Source organism: Caenorhabditis remanei, chromosome III (assembly GCF_010183535.1).
Source record: "Caenorhabditis remanei strain PX506 chromosome III, whole genome shotgun sequence".
In the NCBI taxonomy this organism is placed as follows: domain Eukaryota; kingdom Metazoa; phylum Nematoda; class Chromadorea; order Rhabditida; family Rhabditidae; genus Caenorhabditis; species Caenorhabditis remanei.
The window spans coordinates 14,423,460-14,446,635 of record NC_071330.1 but is presented as its reverse complement, the minus strand read 5'-3'; the positions used below and the strand labels follow the sequence as shown (position 1 = coordinate 14,446,635).

General features: G+C 37.8%; 7 protein-coding genes across 7 annotated transcripts; 3 read left to right on the top strand and 4 right to left on the bottom strand.

Annotated features, from left to right (window-relative positions):
• Window positions 1-1,758: 1,758 nt before the first annotated feature.
• On the bottom strand, window positions 1,759-3,425 carry GCK72_011354 (uncharacterized protein; the record flags this gene model as incomplete). The annotated part of the gene is made up of 3 exons (XM_053728391.1): window positions 1,759-1,855; window positions 1,907-2,238; window positions 3,294-3,425. The coding sequence occupies 3 exons, from the start codon at window positions 3,423-3,425 to the stop codon at window positions 1,759-1,761; spliced, it is 561 nt and encodes a 186-aa protein (XP_053587968.1).
• Window positions 3,426-3,765: 340 nt separating this feature from the next.
• Window positions 3,766-5,592, bottom strand: GCK72_011353 (uncharacterized protein; the record flags this gene model as incomplete). Its single annotated transcript, XM_053728390.1, has 4 exons — window positions 3,766-3,833; window positions 3,883-4,061; window positions 4,109-4,231; window positions 5,078-5,592. 4 exons carry the CDS (start codon window positions 5,590-5,592, stop codon window positions 3,766-3,768), a joined length of 885 nt encoding a protein of 294 aa, XP_053587967.1.
• An 838-nt stretch (window positions 5,593-6,430) lies between these two features.
• Window positions 6,431-7,622, bottom strand: GCK72_011352 (uncharacterized protein; the record flags this gene model as incomplete). The annotated part of the gene is made up of 4 exons (XM_053728389.1): window positions 6,431-6,498; window positions 6,546-6,724; window positions 6,780-6,860; window positions 6,907-7,622. 4 exons carry the CDS (start codon window positions 7,620-7,622, stop codon window positions 6,431-6,433), a joined length of 1,044 nt encoding a protein of 347 aa, XP_053587966.1.
• Window positions 7,623-7,962: 340 nt separating this feature from the next.
• GCK72_011351 (uncharacterized protein) lies at window positions 7,963-9,656 on the bottom strand (the record flags this gene model as incomplete). Its single annotated transcript, XM_003092546.2, has 5 exons — window positions 7,963-8,030; window positions 8,076-8,254; window positions 8,310-8,462; window positions 8,861-8,938; window positions 8,983-9,656. The coding sequence occupies 5 exons, from the start codon at window positions 9,654-9,656 to the stop codon at window positions 7,963-7,965; spliced, it is 1,152 nt and encodes a 383-aa protein (XP_003092594.2).
• A 1,271-nt stretch (window positions 9,657-10,927) lies between these two features.
• GCK72_011350 (uncharacterized protein) lies at window positions 10,928-15,246 on the top strand (the record flags this gene model as incomplete). Its single annotated transcript, XM_053728388.1, has 7 exons — window positions 10,928-11,260; window positions 12,042-12,391; window positions 12,438-12,545; window positions 12,589-12,761; window positions 12,808-12,872; window positions 14,531-14,841; window positions 15,213-15,246. 7 exons carry the CDS (start codon window positions 10,928-10,930, stop codon window positions 15,244-15,246), a joined length of 1,374 nt encoding a protein of 457 aa, XP_053587965.1.
• Window positions 15,247-15,436: 190 nt separating this feature from the next.
• On the top strand, window positions 15,437-16,999 carry GCK72_011349 (uncharacterized protein; the record flags this gene model as incomplete). The annotated part of the gene is made up of 3 exons (XM_053728387.1): window positions 15,437-15,673; window positions 16,557-16,861; window positions 16,906-16,999. 3 exons carry the CDS (start codon window positions 15,437-15,439, stop codon window positions 16,997-16,999), a joined length of 636 nt encoding a protein of 211 aa, XP_053587964.1.
• A 2,503-nt stretch (window positions 17,000-19,502) lies between these two features.
• GCK72_011348 (uncharacterized protein) lies at window positions 19,503-21,743 on the top strand (the record flags this gene model as incomplete). The annotated part of the gene is made up of 5 exons (XM_053728386.1): window positions 19,503-19,841; window positions 20,851-21,131; window positions 21,174-21,248; window positions 21,457-21,635; window positions 21,688-21,743. 5 exons carry the CDS (start codon window positions 19,503-19,505, stop codon window positions 21,741-21,743), a joined length of 930 nt encoding a protein of 309 aa, XP_053587963.1.
• Between the last annotated feature and the right edge of the window lie 1,433 nt (window positions 21,744-23,176).

The window sequence follows — 23,176 nt, the reverse complement described above, 5'->3', positions numbered from 1 at the left end:
TAAGGCCATATTTAGACAAATCCTTATTCTAGAATTCACCATCAATTCTTGAAATGTGTTAGTTCATTCTCTATACTCCTAGTCGCTTATTTATTGGTTAAGACATTCGGGTCCCAGAATTAATTGTACTAAATACAGTGAATGCGTTCTTTGCCTGTCTGAGAAACCCTTCACCAAAAGAGAATTTCCTGTTCACATCTTCAAAAGTTGCGTTTAAATTATTAATTTGAAGTTTTTGACTTATCGGCGGCAATGCCGCCTCCCTCTCACAAATTCGTTCAAGATTTTTTTCATATACACGGAAATCTTCTTTTTAGTTTGGTTTGATCCAAAAAGTTCTGCTTTCTAAATTTTTCACTGTTCGGCGGCGATGCCGCCTCTCTTCTCTGGAATACTTCGAAACTAAAACTATTTTACATATTTTTAAGTTGAAAAGTTAAAGAAGCCCCTTATTCAGTCTATTTTGATTTCAATCCTTTTCATTCGTACGTGACAGTACTTCACAAAAAAATTCTTAAAGTTCTTTAAAAAAACACTTTTTGAGTTTTTAAACGATCGGTGGCAATGCTGCATGACTTCCCCATGAAGCTTCGGACGAAAGGTTTATTGTTAACTACTATCAGTTTCTGACTCGGTGTTTGTAGGATTGTAAATTTTTATACACCGTCAAAGTTGGAACTCAATCATCCATTATGACAGATTTTTTTCCTTTTGTTCTACAAAATCTCTGCTATAACAAAATATTTACAACTTTCATATACTGTCTATGTTCTTATCAAAACAAAAAACCAAAAAACATTTCCGACCTGGCGGTAACGAACTCACCACCCCACGCGTGAGAGTCATCTGCGTAGACCGCTACACCAAACACGCGCGGCCGAGGCGCTTTCGGAAATGCAGTCAAGAAACAACCGAGCCAGTAAGTAGTATGAGATTGATTTTTTGAACATTCTACCACCCTGTCGGGACACACCTTTTCTGAACGCTTTCTACTGTTGAAATCGACATCGTCTCCAGAAGACGTCAAATTTTATATTTTAGAAAAAGGAAAAGTCTGGGCATCATCTAAGCGCAATTTCATATCTATCTATTCAGGTTTCATTAAAATCGGTCCGGTACGGAGGGAGTTATGACGTGCAACACATAAACGGACACACGGAATCTGTTGAATATTATTAGTAAAGATTTCTCCAAATTATGAATTATATCCAGGACGGCATAGTTGCAATGGGTAGACGGTTGGGAAGGTTATCTGCAATTTTTGTTTATTTTTCTATTTTCAAAATTTCAGTGACCTACCCGCCAAACTTGTCGGTTTCCTACAAAACGGACACAGTAGGAATTCTTGTCTCGGAAGCTTCTGGATACATTCCTGGCATACTGTATGTCCACATCCCACCAGGATTCTGGGGATTACTGTATTGGTGGTGTAGGGAAGGGTGCAGATGTTGCAGGAGGTTGTGATGGAGCTGGAAATGAGGTACTGTAGGTGAGAGAGATTACTGTGGGTAATAAAGACTAATGAAGCTCAGCTAGCTTATTTCACCCAACAATCTGTCTGCAAGGTTACTGAAGGAAGGATACGTTTCTAAAGTCTAACAAGGATATTCTAACTTCTCCGGATTACTGTACCTTATTGGAATAACTTGCTGCAGCTTCCCCATATTATTATGAGTAGTTTGTTTACTGAAACCGTTCAGGACAACTTTAATTTTTCAAAAGCGTACCTTTCTAATTGAAATTTTTGAAACTTACACTTCAGACCGTACTGATTTCCAGTTTTTCAGAATCGGAAGCGAAATCAGAGTCTGTGTTAGTGGTTTCTGACGACGGCGACTTGCTTCGAAGACATGATCTAAAAAAAAATTGGATAATTATTTTTTTTTAAGTTTTCCAACTCTCTAACCTATTCACCAATTCCACATTCTTCTGACATTCAGCATCCTTCAATACCACCCAATCCATACCAACCACTGCTAGCTCTGCAGTGCATACTGAGAAGACAATGGCATGGCCTCGAATAGAAAACTTGACATTTTCGAACCTATCAATTGAATGGACAAAAGTTAGTAGGATTCCAGCTAGAACAGCGTGAAGAAATAGAATAATCAGTCGGAGAATAATTGCTTTCAGATGTTTTCCATTTTTTATTTTGTATTCTTGTAGAAGATTCATTGAGAAGAGACAAAAGAACAAGTCGGACATGAAGGTGCATAGGAAGGTGAGTGATTGGATGTGCTGGAAATGTCAGAATTGAAAAGTCCGTCATGATTTTAGGTTTTATCATAAATTATGTATAAACCATACAGAACGAAGGTAGACCTTCATTTTTGCAGTTGACAACTTTTTTGTTCAGACACTCCCTAGAGAGTTACACATCGACAAAGTAATTTCTCCCTCAAATCGTCCAGTGCAAAATAGTGCGGTTTGTCTTAAAATGACTATAACTCTCTGGTCTTTTCAAAAAAGTTGTCAAGATGAAGCTCTACTTTTGTTTTGTATGGTTAATACATAATTTACTTCGTAGGACAATCAATAATACTGTAACATCCACTCAAACCAGCTCATTTTTTACTGAAAACGGTCAATTTGTATATCTTACTGCATGGTACTGTATATTTTCGAAAATCTTTAAATTTGTCAGTTTGTGACGGATTCTTATGGTTTTTGGCTTGAAATAAACGTCACAAATTAAATAAGTCAAGAAAAATAAATCAGATTAGTGAAATTATAAATAAGCGCTAAAATCAAGCTAAAATATATTTTTTCATTTTTTGAAAAATTAAAACTTTTTTCGCTCGCCAGGAAAATGAAAAAAAATTAGCCAAAAAAAATGTTCAGTTTATAAGAATTTTCAAAAACATCGATTTTCGAATATTTTCGAAAATCTGTAACTCGGTGAGTTTTCGACGGATTATTTTGGCTCTTAGGCTCAAAATGCTTGCCAGGAAACGATAAATCTCACAAAAAAAAATTCAACAGCAATTTTTCAAGATCTGATTTCGAAATATTTAAGTTTCACGGAGTTTTGGACAAATTTAGCAAAGTATTAATTTATAGTTTCAGAATATTTTGAAATTCTGTAACATTTTTCATTTTGACATATAAACGTGAATTTTAGTTTGTAAAATAGTTTGAGAGTTAATTTTTTGTTAAAAATAATAAAACCTTACTAGAAATCCTAGATTGTCACCGATTTCCACTGGTTTCACTGCAATTTTATGCCAAAAAAAAGTTTTTATGATTTTTTTCAACTTTACGTAATTTTTTTCAATTTCCATGCAAAAACTCACCCTCCACTCCTGCTTAACCAGGGTAACAGTCACCAGCAGCACAGCCACCGCACAACCAGCCATTCCTCCATATCCAATCATTAAATCCCTTCGTAACCTCCAAATTTTCTTCGTATTCCTCTTCTTATCCATATAATACACAAAAAATGCTTTCAATAAAACCACCAATAAAAATAAGAGAAAAATCGATAAAGGGTGTTTATGGGTAATAGTTCCGTCATAACGATTATAAGTGTTGGCAGCGAAATCGGGGAAATTGAAGGCGCAATATAAATTGAGGGTAATTAGGAAGAAGATAATTAGGTGGTGAAATTGCGGGACAAAATCCGTGGAGGACATATAAAATGGGGAGAAAATTCTGGGAGGCCAAGGACCCAACAAGAGAGAGAGCGGCAAAGAGAATAGACGCAGATTGTTTGAAAGTGTCTGGCGCGCCTTTAGCGCGTTCTTGGTCAGTGTAGTTCTAAGCATTTTATTTCTCCAAATTATGAATGATATCCAGGATGGCATAGTTCTTAGGTAGACGGTTGGGAAGGTTATCTGCAATTTTTTATTTCGTTTTTCTATTTTCAAAATTTCAGTGACTTACCCGGCAAACTGGTTGGTTTCCTGCAAAACGGACAGAGTACACATTGGATATCTTGTCTTGGAATCTTCTGGATACACTCCTCGCATACTGTATGTCCACATCCGACTAGCATTCTGGGGATTACTGTAGTGGTGGTGTAAGGAAGGGTGCAGATGTTGCATTTGGTGCCGCTGGTGGAGCTGGAAATGAGGGGTACTGTAGGTGTCTCTGGGCTACGGAAACTCACTTTCCGCCATCTGTTGTCTCTTCTTGCTCCTCTACCCTGGGTACTGTAGGTACAGTAACCAAGACTTGTGATTCTTGTGGAGGTTGTACGGTATCCTTCCGAGCGGATTGGTTGGAGTTTGGTCTGTAGGTTGACTAGGTTACTGTAGGTTAGCTAGGTTAATAACCCCAAATATTTCATAAATTTCTAGTTTTTTTCACCGAAAAATCGAGATTTTTCGAAAAATTTTGTTTTTGGCGGAGTGGTTAAGGCACCAATGCCTACCGTTCAAAGGGTCAAGAGTTCGATCCCCGTGGTGGTCAAAACTTTGGAAGTATTTGTTTGCTTGTTTTGTTTGGTTCTTCATGTCAAATAACCTATAAATCTGAAGTTTTTGAGGTTTTTTACCTAAAAATCGCATTTTTTCGAAAAATTTTGAATCCAGCCGAGTTGGTTAAGGTAGCGTTTGACCGACTGTAAGTCTCCGGGGAGGTACTGTACAAAAAAGTTGTCAACTACAAAAATGAAGTTCTACCTTCGTTCTGTATAGTTTGAACATAATTTACTTTGTGGGACAATCAGGGACACCGATAAAACCTCTCAAACTTGATATTTTTCTACTGAAAACAGCAAAACAAAAAAATCGTGATTTTTTGAAAATCTACAGACTTACAGCTGGTTAGCTAGGTTACTGTAACAGCAACTAATTAACACTTACCTATGTAGATCCTGGCAACTCTCCCTTTTAGGTGCTACAGTACCCACCAAAGGTAATATATTGTCTTCAGGTCTAAAAATTAATATCCTCATTAATAATCTTTCTCATTGATTCAAACTTACAACTTTTCTTTCAGCCTGATCCACCCCGCCAAAACCACTGCGAACTCAGCAGTACACGGTATATAACAAACAATATACATATAAATCCATGTCTCCGTTTGTTCCGTTTGCTTTTTGCTATATTTTCCGCGGACAAAGTGGTTTACCAACATTACCGTGATAGCAATTTGTAGTAGCATCATTATGGTTCGAAGGATTCCAGCCCATATCTTTTTTGACTCCTTTTTTGAAGTGCCATACTTGTCGTGATGCTTCACAACGAATAAAAAAAGAAAGAGGGTGTTGCAGACAAAGCTGTAGACGGAGAAGAGAAACAGTTCTTTCCATTTCTCCATCAGAATCACTTTCAACACTTGAGGTATTATCCCACATGCTATCATTCCTCCATATCCAATCAATAAATCCCTGCGACACTTTGTAAACTTCACAGGTTTGAAACACTTATCCCAAGCCACCAGCAACAATTTTAGAGTAACAATTCCGGCAAGTAAAAAGAGAATAAGATAAAGATAAAGAATAGAGGGGTGATGGGTCTCCGTCAGTTCGGAGTTCTGCTTATCCGGTCTGGAGAGAGGGATCGACGCATAAAATATAGGGATACGAATTAGTTGAATAACCATGATAAAGTCTTTGAAAGATTTCGGACCGTCCGCATCACTGGTCATTTTTCAGGGAAGGTATTGGGGTTGAGAGGAGGAAGAGGAGCTATGTAGCAAAAAGAAGAGGAGAAGAGAAGGAAAGGGGGGAGGGGGGGGGGGGGTGTCCGAAAGAGCACGGAGGTCCCAGAATAGCAAAAAGGGGGGGGGGCTCATTTTATAAATATAGAGGGTCCGAGGGAAAGCGAAAAGTGAGCAGTCCGTGCAGAGACTTGGGAGGAAAAAGAAAAACGAGACGTCGCTTTTGTTCGTCTCTGCTTGTCTCGGGGCTCTTCTTGAGCAGAAGTTGATGGCCGAAGACTGCTGGGGCGCTGTTGACGCGTTTAAAAGAAATATCGATTTTTTTGTTAAATTTGCACAGAAATAAGAAAATGAAATTGCTGAAATTGTATTGGTAGTACAAATTAACAAGAGTTGAGAAAGTTCGAGCAAAAATTGATGAATTCTATTTAAAATCGGTACAAGTTGTTACAAATCGAGCCGTATCGAATAATACTGCTTTTTTTCACCCAGAAATCGTGATTTTTCGAAAAAAAAAATTTCTGGCCGAGTGGTTAAGGTGAAATTGTCTATCGCACAAAGGGTCGGCGGTTCGATTCCCGTGGTGGTCAAAACTTTTTGAATCTTTTTTTGCTTGTTTTTTTTCGGGTTCTACATGTCAAAGAAGCTATAAACCTGGAGTTTTTGAATTTTTACACCCAAAAATCAAGATTTTTCGAAAATTTTTGGTTCTGCTCATAGTAAGATGATGCGCTTGGTAGTTCTTGCAGTTTTGATTCACAGAAAATGGTCTGACGCGCCATTGGCGCGTTTAGAAGAAATTGAGAATACGTTTATTAAATGTATTTTATTTCTCCAAATTATGAATGATATCCAGGACGGCATAGTTCTTAGGTAGGTGGTTGGGAAGGTTATCTGCAATTTTTATTTTTTTTTCTATTTTCAAAATTCCAGTGACCTACCCGGCAAACTTGTCGGGTTTCTACAAAAGGGACAGAGTACAGATTGGATATCTTGTCTTGGAAACTTATGGATACACTCCTGGCATACTGTATGACCACATCCAACTAGCATTCTGGGGACTACTGTAGTGGTACTGTAGCGAAGCATGCAGATGTTGCATTCGGTGCCGCTGGTGGAACTGGAAATACGAGGAGATGGGGGATACTGTAGGCGTTTGGGCTACGGTAACTCACTTTCCAGTTGTTTCGTCGTGCTCCTCTTCCCTGGCTACTGTAGGTACAGTAACCATCCGAGACAAATGATTGGTGGTTGGTCTATAGACTAGCTAGGTTACTGTAACAGAAACTAATCAACACTTACCTATGTAGATCCCGGTAACTCTCCCTCTTCGGTGCTACAGTATACAACTTTTCTTTCAGCCTGATCCACCCAGCCAAAACCACTGCGAACTCAGCAGTACACGGTATATAACAAACAGTATACATACAAATCCACATCTCCGTGTGTATCGTTTGTTTTTCGCTATATTTTCCGCGGACAAAGTGGTTTTCCAATGTTACCGTAACAATAATTTGTAGTAGAATCATTATAGTTCGAAGGATTCTAGCAAATACCCTTTTTGATTCCTTTTTTGTTGTACCATAGTTCTCGTGATGCTCCAAAACGAATAACCCAATAAATAGGAAGTTGGAGACCGCGCAAACGGCGGAGAAGAGAATCAGATCTTTTACTCTCTCCATCAGGATCACTTTCAACACTTGAGGTATTATCCCACATGCTATCATCCCTCCATATCCAATCGATAAATCCCTGCGACACTTTGTAAACTTCACCGGCTTGTAACTCTCATCCCAAGCCACCAGGGCTAATTTCAGACCGATAATTGCAGCAAATACCGGAAAAATATAAAGAATAGGGTGCTGGTATAACAATGTCTTCGCCCATTCGGGGTGGTGCAGGTTATCCGGGTCATGGAGGATACCCATCGACGCATAAAGTATAGGGAAATGAATAAGTTGGGTGAACAGGAGAAAGTCTTTGAAAGGTTTCGGACGTTCAGCATCGCGGACGGCCATTTTTCCAAAAGGGGGGATTGAGAGGAGTAATAGGAGAGAATTTGATCACGGAGGTCCCAGAGCTATGTTGCGAAAAGAAGAGGAGAAGAAAAAGGGGGGAGCTACGTCACTTTGTTCATCTCTGCTCATCTGGGATCTCTTTACGTTGTAAACTATTTTTTCTCCGGGCTCTTCACGAGAAGAAGTTGATGAGAATTGCTTCGAAACGCTGACACTCCGGAATTTTAGTGTTATGTGGCACGTTGAAGTTGAAAAGGAGGAGTTCAAACAATTCTAAAAATGGCCTGGCGTGCCGTGGGCGCTATTATAATTGACTGTGAATACGTTTATTAAATGTATTTTATTTCTCCAAATTATGAATGATATCCAGGATGGCATAGTTTTTGGGTAGACGGTTGGGAAGGTTATCTGCAATTTATTTATTTATTTTTTTCCAAAATTCCAGTGACCTACCCGGCAAACTTGTCGGTTTCCTACAAAACGGACAGAGTACAGATAGGATATCTTGTCTTGGAATCTTCTGGATACACTCCTGGCATACTGTATGTCCACATCCAACGAGCATTCTGGGGATTACTGTAGTGGGGGTGTAGCGAAGCATGCAGATGTTGCATTCGGTGCCGCTGGTGGAGCTGGAAATAGGAGGAGATGGGGGATACTGTAGGCTTGTGGACTGCGGCAACTCACTTTCCAGTTGTCTCTTCTTGCTCCTGTTCCGTGGGTACTGTAGGTACAGTAACCCTAACAATATGTTGTGATTCTTGATGGACGGTAGTATAGAAACGACAAGTTTCAATCTCGCACAAGTTGGAATCGCTAATAGCGGTGTAGCCAAGAGATCTGAAAAATTGGAAATTTGGGTTACTGTAGTTCAGCTACTCTTATCTGGGTACTGTAGGTACAACTATCGGCCGTGGTTCCCAGAGAAAGGGAAGTTGAATAGGTTATTGTAGGCCAGCTAGGCTAATAACCCCAAATTTTTCATAATTGTCGAGCTTTTTCACCCAAAAATCGGGATTTTTCGAAAATATTTGGTTCTGGCCGAGTGGTTAAGGTAACGATGCCTATCGCTCAATTGGTCGGGGGTTCGATCCCCGTGGTGGCCAAAACTTTAGGAATCTTTTTTTGCTTGTTTTTTTCGGGTTCTATATGCCAAATAACCGCTAAATCTGGAGTTTTTGAGTTTTTTCAAACAAAAATCGCAATGTTTCGGAAATCTACAGCTAATCAACACTTACCTATGTAGATCCCGGTACATCTCCCTCATAGGTGCTACAGTATCCACCACAGGTAATATATATCCTTCGCCAGGTGGTCTGAAAATTATCATTCGATATCCACCGTTCTCCTTCAAACTTACAACTGAGGGCGGTCTTTCAGCCTGATCCACCCCGCCAAAACCACTGCGAACTCAGCAGTACACGAAATATAACAGCCAGTATACAAGAAAATCAATTTCTCCGTGTTTTCCGTTTGCTTTTTGCTATATATTCCGCGGACAAAGCGTTTTAAAAAATATCCTGTGATTGCAAGATGTAGTATCATCATTATGAATCGAAGGATTCCAGCGCATATCTCTTTTGACGCCTTTTTCGAAGTGCCATAGTTCTGGTGATGCTCCAAAACGAATAACCCAAGAAATAGAAAATTGGAGACCGCGCAGATGGCGGAGAACGCTAACAGGTCTTTCACGTTTTCCATAAGAATCACTTTCAGAACTTGAGGTATTATCCCACAGATTATCATCCCTCCATATCCAATCGATAAATCCCTCCGACACTTTGTCAATGGCTCCGGCTTGGTCAACACCTCCAGGAGTATTTTCAGACCAATAATTCCAGCAAACACGAAGAAAAAGAGACAAATATAAAGAATATAGTGTTGGTATACCAGTGTCTGCGTCCATTCTAGTTGCAGATTGTCCGGGTCCACCGAGAGACCAAACGACACAAAAAATATAGGGAAATGGCATAATTGAGTGATAAGGAGAACGTCTTTAAAATTTTTTGGACCTTCAGCATCGTTGGGGGCCATTTTTCAAAAAAAAAAAGGGGGGGAAGGAGAATTGGAGAAATTGAAAAGAGAAAGAGAGGGAGAATTGGAGAGCACGGAGGTCCCTCAGCTATGTTGCGAAAAGAAGAGTGGAGGGGGAGTGTGGGAAAGAGCACGGAGGTCCCAGAGCAAGAAGACGGGCCTCATTTCTACATTCTTGTTCATCTCTGCTTGTCTGGGGCTCTTCCTCTTCACGACGCAGAATTCTTGTAAAGCGCACCCACTAGAGTGCTGGGGCGCCGATGACGCGTTTAGAAATGTTTGCGAGTGGAAAATGAAATATTAGAAAACGGTATTCAGAGAAGAAACAGGTAAAATATCGTGTTTTTTTTGGTTCTTTTTGGAAATTTTATAAAAAATTTTTAATTTAATTATTTTTTCCAGAAATTTTGAACTAGGGTTTTGGAGGATTTTAATAGGTTTTACTCCGCATTTTTTACTATTTTTTTTCTAAAATTCTAACTAATTATGATTATTTGTAAAAGAACTCAAGACATATCTTTCCGTACATTTTTCGACAAATAAAAACTGATTCCTATTCATAAATATGAAGATTTTACGGTCATTTTATCCTGCAACTCACTAACTAGACTTCTACGTTCCAGAAAACCCCGAAATTCGTAATTTTCGAGTTTTTTCACCCAAAAATCGAGATTTTTCGAACATTTTTGGTTCTGGCCGAGTGGTTAAGGAGACAATGCCTATCGCTCGAAGGGTCGGGGGTTCGATCCCCGTGGTGGTCAAAACTTTTTAAATCTTTTTTTGTTTGGTTTTTTTCGGGTTCTACATGTGAATTTACCTATAAATCTAAAATTTTAGAATTTTTTCAAACAAAATTCGCGGTTTTCCGGATGTTTTTGGTTTTCCAGTCGGTCAAATCACTGTAACTCTCCTAGGGGGTCTCGTACAAAAATTTGTCAACTACAAAAATGAAGTTGTCTTTTTGATGTACACATACAATACAAAAAACAATAGTTTGGGATAATCAGTAAGGTTGTAACACACTTTCAAAACTTATCTGGGCGCCAGAGGCGCGCCAGCCTCTCTTTCTCCCCTCCTCTCTGTGCCTCTCATTACGAAACTCCCTTCTTCACCAGCGCACGTCACTTGTTCTTTTTCTCTCTCACATGTCAAATTATCCCTCTTTTTCTCCTCTAGTTTCTGGTCAGCTGCCCAACTTTTCTCCCCTCGCTCTCTATTTCTCCAATTTCTTCTATTTCGTTTTCATTTTTATATTTCGATTTCAATTTCAGATGGGCGAAATCGAAATTCCTGACGAAAACGTTCATATATTCATAACAAATAAGCATTTTATATGTTTCCTTCAAGTTCTCAATTTGATCTACACTTACAATGTGATTAAATCAAATTTCTATGAGAGAGGATTCATTTTGACAAGTGTTGGTTCAATTATTCTGGTTTTAACGGTGCTTGGAGCACTCAAATCGATACTGATATCGATGGATAAGACGTCTGGAATTAACAAACTCCAAAAATGTTCAAGAGATTTATTGATTGGTTTCGGAGGAATCGCTTTGTGTGGGGTGATACCACAATTATGTGTTTGGTGGTTGAGGGAGAGTACGGTGAGTTTTTTGATAAATTTCAAGTGCTTTTTTGACTTCCACATAGAAAACTACCCCGATATTCCCAATTTTCGAGTTTTTTTCACCCAAAAATCGCGATTCTGGAGTTTCTTTAGGTTTTATCCAATTTCACATAGGTTTTGATGAGTTTTATATAGATTTTGAACAATTTTCGTCGATATTAGACATTATTATACAATCAACATGTTATTCTGCCTAACATTGATAATTTTACTAAAACTTTTCAACTGTTTGTCATTTTTAACTATTTTCGAAATGCCACGTTAATTTTAGGGTCAGAAACCAGAAACTTTCGAAAAATTGTGATTTTTGCTTGAAAAAAAACTGAAAAAACTCCAGATTTATAGGTTATTTGACATGTAGAACTCGAAAAAAACTAGCAAAAAAGATTCCAAACGTTTTGACCATCACGGGGATCGAACCCCCGACCCTTTGAGCGATAGGCATCGTTACCTTAACCACTCGGCCAGAACCAAAATTTTTTGAAAAGTCGCAATTTTTGGTGAATTAACTCAAAAACTTCAGATATATAGGTTATTTGACATGTAGAACTCGAAAAATAAGTAAAAAAAGATTCTCGAAGTTTTGACCACCACGGGGATCGAACCCCCGACCTTTCGGACCATATCTTAACCACTCGGCCAGAATCAAAATCTTTCGAAAAATCGCGATTTTTAGGTGAAAAAAACTCGAAAATTCTGAATTCCTGGGTTATTTGATACGCAGAAGTTGGAAATATCCACTTTTTACCTTTTTTCAGACCATGCAAATCCTTCATGTCGTCTGCAACCTTACCCCAATCCTCTTCCTTCTCCTATTCATCCGTCAACACTACACCATCTACTGTGTCAAATCACATAACAAAAATTCTGAAGATTTCGGTTTCTCCAAAGTCCGGTTCGCAATAGTTCTCATCCATCTATTCACTCTAGTTTTATTTTGCTCCTTTGCTAAGAAAGTTGTCGGTGAAAAAGATTCAAGTGCAGTGGTGGGACTCCTTATCAAGAACACATTGGTATTTGCGCCAGCAAGTGCTGAGCTGTTTGCAATTTTACTAGAAGGGATTTATTTCAAGACAGAAGTCAAAAAACCTGTTGCAGTGAAGAAAAAGTGAGTTTCAAATCGAATTGACCAGTCTGAAAGTCAAAACTTATAGCACACCCTCTTCACGGCCCTCTAACCCAAGACCACGCCCCTCTCAATCAACTTCGTACTACAGTAAATGGGGCGTGTACCACGCAGCACCCATCCAACAGGATCTACAGTAAGACCAGCTCCCCCCTCTTGTAAAACCTATAAAATTCCAGCCTCACCGGCTCCACGTGTCAAATTTGCTCCTCCGGCTTCAGTGCTACAGTAATCCCCAGAATACTCGTCGGTTGTGGGCATACAGTATGCCAGGCGTGTATACAGAAGCTGCCGAGAGAAGGATTCCAATGTGTACTCTGTCCGTTTTGTAGGAAATCGACAAAGTTGCCGGGTAAATGATAATTTTTAATTTTTAAAAATTCAAACAAATGTTTCAGACGGTCTTCCCAGCACACTCCCCAAAAACTATGCGGTGCTTGATATGATTCAGGAGATTGGAATTGTTTGAATTCCTCCTTTTTGATTTCCACTTGACGAGTAACCCCGAAATTCATAATTTTCGATTTTTTTTCACCCGATTTCTCGAAAATTTTTGATTCTGGCCGAGTGGTTAAGGTATGGTTCAAAAGGTCCGGGGTTCAATCCCCACAGTGGTCAAAACTTTTTGAATCTTTTTTTGCTTGTTTTTTTTCGGGTTCTACATGTCAATAAACCTATAAATCCTATGTTTTTTTGTTGTTTCGATCAAATTTGCAATTTTTCGAAAGTTTTCGGTTCTGGCCGAGTGGTTAAGGAGACAATGCCTATCACTCAAAGGGTCAGGGGTTCTATCCCCGTGGTGGTCAAAACTTTTGAAATCTTTTTTTGCTTGTTTTTTTCGGGTTCTACATGTCAATAAACCTATAAATCCTAAGTTTTTTCTCATTTTCTCAATAAATTATTTATTTGTTTGCTCTGTTTGCTCTTTTTACGTCAGAAACGCGTCAAAAGCGCGCCAGCTCTCGGACCACAACACAAACTAAGCCGCAGGGTTTCGCAATAGCGTTTTCTAATGCTCTGTGTCTCTCTTTTCGTACTGCGTCATTAATTCCCTTGGGATACTCTATTTTTACTTTTTCTGTTTTTTCAAAAAATTTATTCAAAAATGTACAAATACAATGGAGGATTCATGAAAAACAAAAATGTAGTGTTGATGTGTCAATCATTCAACATAATTGTCTCATTTTTCACCGTACTATTTAATTGGCACTCAATTACCGCGGATGATATTCGACTAGCTGCTTATTATCTGATCCCTGTCACTATTTTTCTAGGAATTTTGAAATTATTGTTGTTATGTGTGGATAAACGACAAGATACGGAAAGTTTGATAAAATGTAAAAGAGATTTATTGATTGGATACGGAGGAATAGCGGTGTGTGGAGTGGTACCGCAAATTTTGGTTTGGATTTATAGAAAGAGTTTGGTGAGTTTTTTGAGATTTTCTTCTAAATTCAGTGAATTTTTTTTTCCATTTTTACTAATTTTTTGATTCCGTATCATATTTTACTAGGTTCTGCCCAGTTTCACCATTTCGCACTAGACTTTGGCCGATTAAAAAAAAATTTTTTGCTGCTTTTTCCATTTTTTTTGTCTATTTCAGCCATTTTAAAGTAAAATATTAAACTTTAAAAGTGTGGCACCGCGTTATTTCTCATCTCACATTACCAATTTTCGTGTAATACTGTAGATCAAACCTAGAGCTTCATTTTCGTAGTTGACAAGATTTTTGTACGAGATCTCCTCGGAGGCTTACATTCGGTCAAACCCCTAAAATGTTTGAAAAATCGCGATTTTAGTTTGAAAAAACCCAAAATCTCCAGATTTATAGGTTTATTGGCATACAGAATCCGAGAAAAACAAGCAAAAAAATATTCCAAAAATTTTAACCACCACGGGGATCGAACCCCCAACCTTTTGGACCATACCTTAACCACTCGGCCAAAATCAAAAATTTTCGAAAAATGACGATTTTTTGTGTGAAAAAACTTGAAATTTTTGAATTTCGGGGTTTTTTGGAACGTAGGTGTCAAGCATTGGTGTCATGGAAAAAGTTTCTGACCAAATTTACTGCAAAAAATTTAGTTATTTTACAATAAAAGTAGAAATCCTAAATTCCAGACGCTCTACCTGACCCAAGTCATCTGCACCTTGTCCCCAATCGTTCTCTTCTTCCTCTTCCTCATCCCCCATTTCTCCACTTACCACGTCAAAAACCAATCCCCCGAAGCGTGCTCCCACACTCGTCTCCTCGTCGTCTCCATTCACTTTGCCTACTTAATTGGTGCCTCAATTATCGCCGATCAATTTGCTCGCGAGGAAGGCCAAAAGTATAATTATATTGTGGGAATCTCATTGATGTATACGTTGGCTTGTGGATTTGCAACAGCAGAATTTTTCGCGATTTGGAAGGATGGGATTATTGAGGAAGGGTAGGTCAAAAAAATTCAAAAATTGCAGTTTTTAATTGAAAAATTCTAGATTTTGTTTTCCCAAAACAAAATAAGCAAAACAAAATAAGCAAAAAAGATTCTTAAAGTTTTGACCACCACGGGGATCGAACCGCCGACCTTTCGGACCATACCTTAACCACTCGGCCAGAACCAAAAATTTTTTGAAAAATCGCGATTTTTGGGTGAAAAAAACTCAAAAACTTCGGATTTATCGGTTATTTGACATGTAGAACCCGAAAAAAGCTAGCAAAAAAAATTCTGAACGTTTTAACCACCGCGGGGATCGAACCCCCGACCTTTCGGACCATACCTTAACCACTCGGCCAGAACCAATATAATTAATTTTGCAGTTCACACGAAGAACATTTGCCATGCAATCCCTAAGGGCCCAAGTACGTCATCATCTCACGCTGTCTGCACCCTCTCCACTCTGTTCCGTCGTCATTCCTCAGCCCCCCCCCCCCCCCCCCTATTTCACAATTTCATTTGTTTTGTCGAAATGTTCTCTATATACACTAAAAATAAATATTTTGTCCTGGCTATTCAACTATTCACTATATTCTTTATCATTTTTATGACTATAACTAAATCAGTGACAGATCCGAAAAAATTCATTTTCTCACCAATCTCCGCGGTCTGGTTTCTGACGGCTTTTGGATTTTTCGCGGTTTTCAAATTGTTTTTATACCATGTGGATAATTATTTGAAAACAGATAAATTGACAAAGTGTCGAAGGGATTTATCGATTGGTTACGGTGCAATTGTGGTGTATGGCGTTGCTGGATATATTATGATGAACGTTTATAATGGGGTAAGGTTAAGAAAAAGCATCTTTAATAACCCTGAAATTCAGAATTTTCGAGTTTTTTGACCCAAAAATTGCGATTTTTCGAAAATTTTTGATTCTGGCCGAGTGGTTAAGGTAACGATGCCTATCACTCAAATGGTCGGGGGTTCGATTCCCGTGGTGGTCAAAACTTTTGGAATCTTTTTTTGCGTGTTTTTTCCTGGTTCTACGTGCCAACTAACCTATAAATCTGAAGTTTTGAATTTTTTCACACCAAAATCGCGATTTTTCGAAAAATTTAAGTTTTGGCCGAGTGGCTATCACTCAAAGGGTCGGGGGTTCAATCCCCGTGGTGGTCAAAACATGTGGAATCTTTTTTTGCTTGTTATTTTGGAGTTCTACATGTTAAATAACCTGAAAATCGGAAGTTTTTGAGTTTTTTCACCCCAAAAATCGCGATTTTTCGAAAATTTTTGATTTTGGCCGAGTGGTTAAGGTATGGTCCGAAAGGTCGGGGGTTCAATCCCCGTGATAGTCAAAACTTTGGGAATCTTTTTTCGCTTGTTTTTTCCTGGTTCTACGTGCCAACTAACCTATAAATCTAGAGTTTTTGAGTTTTTTCACTCCAAAATCGCGATTTTTCGAAAATTTTTGGTTTTTTCGGTTTTTTTTCATGATTACATATTTCTGAAAGCTCTCAACGAGGAGAATTCAAAAATCTTATTTTCCTAAATTTTGGTGGAGAATTGAGCAAGTTACCCTTATCTAAAATTCCGAAACTTGTCGAAAATTTTGGAAAATCTGTAACTCTGCCAATTTTTGGCATTTCGAGCACATCTTCAGCTCGTTTTAAAGCTCAAAAGTTTATCTTTTCATTAAAAATAATATTTCACAATTTTTTTTCCAGAACGACCCCTCCAACCTTCTGCTCCCTTTTCTCTGCCCAATATTCATTATTCCCCTCTTCATCCTTCCCCATTTCCTCCACTACCGAGCTGGTCGATCCAAACTACATGGATTTATAATTCAATCGATCATTATCCTTCTCCATACCGTATACCTGATATTCGTTATCAGAGAATCTCAAAAATTCGAAAAATCTGATAGAAGACGTCAATTCCTACCATTCACGGTTATATATATTTTGTTGAATTTGGCCACTAATATAGAATTTTTCGTGGTGGCAATTAGTGGAGTACGGTTGGTGGAAAAGTAAGCGGAGAGCTTATTTTCAAAAAAAAAAAGAAATTTTTCAGACCAAAAATAGAAAATGTGAAGGAAATTGAAGGAGGTGCGGAGCAAGTGGAGCCATTCTTGGAAGCTCCCACCACCCAACAGGATCTACAGTAAGCCCAGCCACATTTTATAGGAAATCGACACATTTGCCAGGTAAATTATACATTTTCGAAATCTTAACTAAAAAAAATATTTTTCAAACGGTCTTCCCTGCAAACAGCCCAAAACTATGCTGTGCTTGACATGATTCCGGAGACTGGAATTGTTTGAACTCCTTTTTTTTGACTTCTACGTGCCGAATAACCTCGAAATTCATAATTTTCGAGTTTTTTTGACCCAAAAATCGCGATTTTTCAAAAAAGTTTTAGTTCTGGCCTAGTGGTTAAGAGGCACTATCTGTAAGAGTGAGAATGTTTGTGTTGGACCTTGGCACAGTTGCAAAAAGTTGTTTCAATCCGAACTCTTTTTACAGCATATGTACCCCTATGGTAGTGATTTATAAAAAATATGTCACCAGTACCCTATGACGTCATCATAGGAAAATATGCCCAATAATCGACTTTTCACCCAAAAATTCACAAAAATTTCAATGTTCCAGATAACATCGGGAAACTTTTGCAACATGCTAAAAATGATTTTGGCTACCCCTACCCAATTTTACTGCCCTCCAGACACCCCAGAAACCGTTCAGATAAATTTCATTTCCATGTTTTTTCAACTTTTCTCAAAAAATCCCTCTAGAAATCCTCAAATTTTAATTCGTATTCGTATTCCCCGCAAAAAGTTCTACTAGATCCAATAAAAATTATCAAAAAACAGGAGAACCTTTTTGAGATATTTTGATTTTTTCAAAAATCACATAAGGGTCCCCCCTTAAGAAAGAAAATTTATATCGAAAAAATATTAAAACTCTTTTTTGATGCAAAAACGTTGAAAATATTTAAAAAAGAGTTTTTGGTATTTTATCAATGTTTTCAACGTTTTTGCATCAAAAAAGAATTGAAATATTTTTTCGATAAACATTTTCTTTCTTAAGGGGGGACCCTTATGTGATTTTCGAAATAAATGGAAAAATCTCAATAAGGTTCTCCTGTTTTTCAATAATTTCAATCGAATCATATGTTAAATTGTGCGCATAATTAGAATATGCTTTGAAATTTGAGGACTCCTGTACAAATTATTGATGGAAACGAAAGAAAACTGGAAAAAATTGGATGAACAAAAAAAACGAAATCCGTTCAGACACATTTCTGAGATCTAATATTTTGTGAGTGACTTATTTCACGGGTTTTATCAATATTCCAATTATTTTCGGAGCTAATTTTTTTTGAGATTTTTTTGTCAAAAAAAAATTTTCATAAGGGGGGACCCTTATGTGATTTTTGAAAAAATCAAAATATCTCAAAAAGGTTCTCCTGTTTTTTGATAATTTTTATTGGATCTAGTAGAACTTTTTGCGGGGAATACGAATACGAATTAAAATTTGAGGATTTCTAGAGGGATTTTTTGAGAAAAGTTGAAAAAACATGGAAATGAAATTTATCTGAACGGTTTCTGGGGTGTCTGGAGGGCAGTAAAATTGGGTAGGGGTAGCCAAAATCATTTTTAACATGTTGCAAAAGTTTCCCGATGTTATCTGGGACATTGAAATTTTTATGAAATTTTGGGTGAAAAGTCAATTATTGGGCATATTTTCCTATGATGACGTCATAGGGTACTGGTGACATATTTTTTATAAATCACTACCATAGGGGTACATATGCTGTAAAAAGAGTTCGGATTGAAACAACTTTTTGCAACTGTGCCAAGAGGAATCCTCATCTTACAGACAACGCCTCTTAAGGTGACAATGCCTATCGCTCAAAGGGTCGGGGGTTCGATCCCCGTGGTGGTCAAAACTTTTGGAATCTTTTTTTACTTGTTTTTTCGGGTTCTACATGTCAAATAACCTGTAAATCTGAAGTTTTGAGTTTTTTCACTCACAAATTACGATTTTTCGAAATTTTTTGGTTCTGGCCGAGTGGTTAAGGTAGAATCCCCTACCGATCAAAGGGTCCGGGGTTCGATCCCCGTGGTGGTCAAAATTTTTGGAATCCTTCTTGCTTGTGTTTTTCGGGTTCTACGTGTCAATAAACCTATAATTCTGATGTTTTTCGAGTTTTTCACACAAAAATCGTGGTTTTTTCAAAATCTGCAACTTTGTTGGTTTTCAACATTTATTGGACATTCAAATTGCAAAAAATCCAGAATTTTCCAAGATGTTGTGAAAAATATTACCTCACTCTCCGCTTGCTTAACCATTGTAATATGAACCACAATTCCATACGCCACTTTTTTTTTATTTCAGAACGTCTCCTCCTACCTGCTCCTCCCCTTTTCCTGCCTGATATTCATCATTTTCCCAAAACTTTCAATCATTGAAACTTTTGGACTATCAAATAAGTCCTGAGTCATCTGCCCAAAAATAGCAGTGTGGCCAGATGACGTCACGTCTTCTAACAAGCTCTGGGACACACTTGCGAAATTTATCCGCCTGCGATCTCTCCTCTCTTTTTCTCTTGCCCTCCATGCTACAATTTCCCCCTTTCTTGCTCCATTTCTTCTTCGATTTCCCAAAATGTGCAACGACTCACCCATCAAGAATAAATACGTCTTACTAGTTTTCCAATGCCTCGCAATGATATTTATCTCAATAGACACATTTAATAATGTACCCGATTCTGCAAGAAAAACAAATTACATCGAATTCGTGCTATCCGATGCAAAACGCTTTTTGATATTAGGATTTATATTCTTATTATTTACTTCTATAAAATTTATTTTCGCATGGATAGATTCGTTATTTAAAACCAAAGAATCAACAAAGTGTCGAAGAGATTTATCGATTGGATACGGTGGTCTCGTGGCGTGTGGAATTGCAGTTCATGTCTTGATGGTTAAGCAAAGGCGGAGTGAGGTAATTTTTTTTTCACAAAATCTAATAAATAGTTTTTTTAGCTTCAAAATGAGCTAAAGATGAGCTCAAAATGTCAAAAATTAACAGAGTTACAGATATTCGAAAAAATATCGGAAAGTTTCGGAATTTTAGGTCAATGTAACTCGCTCAGTTTTCCACCGAAAATTTCTTAAAATAAAATTTTTGGATTCTCCTGGTTGAGATCTTTCAAATGAGTATAATCATGACTATATTGGGGTCTCACCACGAAAACTACAGTAATAAAGGAGATTTTCGAAAAATCATGATTTTTGTGTGAAAAAACTCAAAAACTTCAGATTTATAGGTTAGTTGACATAAAAAAACAAGCAAAAAAGATTTCTAACGTTTTGACCACCACGGGGATTGAACCCACCACCTTTTGAGCGATAGACATCGTTACCTTAACCACTCGGCCAGAACCAAAAATTTTCGTAAAATCGCGATTTTGGGGTGAAAAAAACTTGAAAACTCCAGATTTCGAGGTTATTTGGCACGTAGAGTTACAGATTTTCGAAAAAATTCGAAAATATAATGAAGTGTTTCACGTGAATTCATGAAGCCCAGGAAATGAATAGAAACAACTTCTCCATTAATGATAAAAATAAATGAATGAAACTGAATTAAAAACAAAAACAACTAATTAAATAGTGAATTAAATATATAATATAATATAAATAAATAAAGTTTTAATGAACAATACTCAAATAAGTTTTGCTAAAACGAAGTAAAAATAAAATAACCACAAATAAAATAATATGAAAAACTTGAAAATCATACTGTATTGTGGTTTTGGTGACGCCCCATGTGAATTTTCACGCATTTTTGTAATTTTTCGAAAATCTATAACTCAGTCTGTTTCTAACCGGTTTTGATACTTTTTAGTCTAAAATGACCGGAATATTTAAAGGGACTACTGTAAATTTTGTGATGACTTGTTTCACACCTAGGCATTATTAAACTGAGTTCAATATTCGATGTCTCTTTTCAGCACTACACTCGCGAACTCCTCTTCCCACTCTTGTTCCCAATCTATATAATTTTTCTCTTCATCAACTCCCACATCGGCGCCTACAAATCCTGCCAGAACGAAATCCAGAACAGTGTCATCAAAGTGATCGTGGCGCTTGCTCATTTATCATATTTGTTTGTCAATAAATTTGAAAAAAACGGATTGGAGCCTCTGATTTATACTATACTTTATGCACCTTGCTCAATGGAGTTTTTCGCCGTTTTGCTGTGTGGAGTTAGGATTGTGGAATTTGAAGAAAGGTATTGGTCATACTGAATGAATGAATATATAACAATTTTTAGATCATTTTGGTTCAAAATGGATGATCGAAAATATCGTCAGGCGCATCGATTGCGTGTAGTTTTGAACAGGCAACAGTGAGTACAGTACCCCAAGAGTAACCTAGCCAAGCTATAGTAGGTACAGTAGCCTAGACTAACTACCGTAACCAAAGCTTTTTCATATTTTACTCAGTAAAACTACAGTAGGACAATCTTACCTACTGTAACCTTGAGATACGTTTTAAGCAAGTACAGTAACCCACAGTAACCTAGCTACCGTAATCCCACAGTACCACATTTCCAGACACCCCCTCATCGAATGCCAAATCTGCACGCGCCGCTACAACACCACGCCTACAGTAATCCCCAGAATGCTAGTCGGTTGTGGACATACAGTATGCCAGGAGTGTATCCAAGAGCTCATTGACCTTGAAAATGGACTAGTTCTGTGTCCTTTTTGCAGGAAGGCTACTAGTTTGGCAGGTGAAAATTTTTGAAATTTTTTTTGGAAAATTCTAAACTTTTTGTTTTTCAGACGGAGATACAACTCAACTTCCTATCAACTATGCAGTGATGGACATCGTTCAGTGAGGGATGGTCAACTTCTCCTTTTCGATTTCTACGTTAAAAATAACCCCAAAATAACCCCAAAATTCATAATTTTCGAGTTTTTTCGTGCAAAAATCGTGATTTTTCGAAAAATTTAGGTTCTGGCCGTGTGGCTATCGCTCAAATGGTCGGGGGTTCGATCGACTCCCCGTGATGGTCAAAACTTCAGGAATCTTTTTTTATTTGTTTTTTTTAGATTCTCCATGTTAATAAACCTATAAATCTTTAGTTTTCGAGTTTTTTCACACAAAAATCGGGTTTTTTCGACAGTTTTTGATTCTGGCCGAGTGGTTAAGCTATGGATCAAAGGGTCAGGTGTTCGATCCCCGGGGTGGTCAAAACTTTAGGAATCTTTTATTGCTTGTTTTTTTCCGGGTTCTCCATGTTAATATACCTATAAATCTTAAGTTTTCGAGTTTTTTCGTCCAAAAATCGTGATTTTTCGAAAATTTTTTGTTTTGGCCGAGTGGTTAATGTAGAACTCCTTATCGGTCAAAGGGTCAGGGGTTCAATCCCCGTTGTGGTCAAAACTTTAGGAATCATTTTTTGCTTGATTTTTTCGGGTTCTCCTTGTCAAATAACCTATAAATATGAAGTTTTTGAGTTTTTTCATCCAAAAATCGTGATTTTTCGACAGTTTTTGGTTCCGGCCGAGTGGTTAAGCTATGGCTCAAAAGGTCGGGGGTTCGATCCCAGTGGTGGTCAAAACTTTAGGAATTTTTTTTGGTTGCTTTTTATGGATTCTCCATGTCAATAAACCTATAAACCTGAAGTTTTTGAGTTTTTTTCACCCAAAAATCGCGGTTTTTCGAAAATTTTTGGTTCTGGCCGAGTGGTTAAGGTAACAAAGCTTATCACTCAAAGGGTCAGGGGTTCAATCCCCACAGTGGCCAAAACTTTAGAAATTTTTTTCTTGTTTTTTTCGAGTTCTCCATGTTAATAAACCTATAAATCTGAAGTTTTTGAGTTTTTTCACCCAGAAATCGCAATTTATCGCTCAAATCTATTATAAATTATTGTTCAAATAAACTTGCAAATCCTTAATTACCCTTATTAAAAATGAAAGAGCTCATTATTTTTTCTTGCTTATGAATAATTAGGCGCCGTCGTCCCCTCTCTTCCCCTCTCCCCTCATTTCCAGCAGCGTACTTCTCCTCTCGTCTGGCGCCTCTTGGCTCCGGCTCCCTGGCGCTTGGCTCCCTGCTCCCCTCGTGAGCCAACTCTTCAGAAAAAGTCGATAAATTAGACATGTATCGCCTTCAAGCCATCAGCATCGTCCTCACCATTCCCTCCATTCTCTACGCTAACAGTAAAATCGATCGATATTCCGAAGCCTACGTCCTCCGTTGTATTCTCGCTGTGTGCTTTGTGATATCTATATTGGTTTTGCTTAAATTCTGGTTGATCTACAGAGA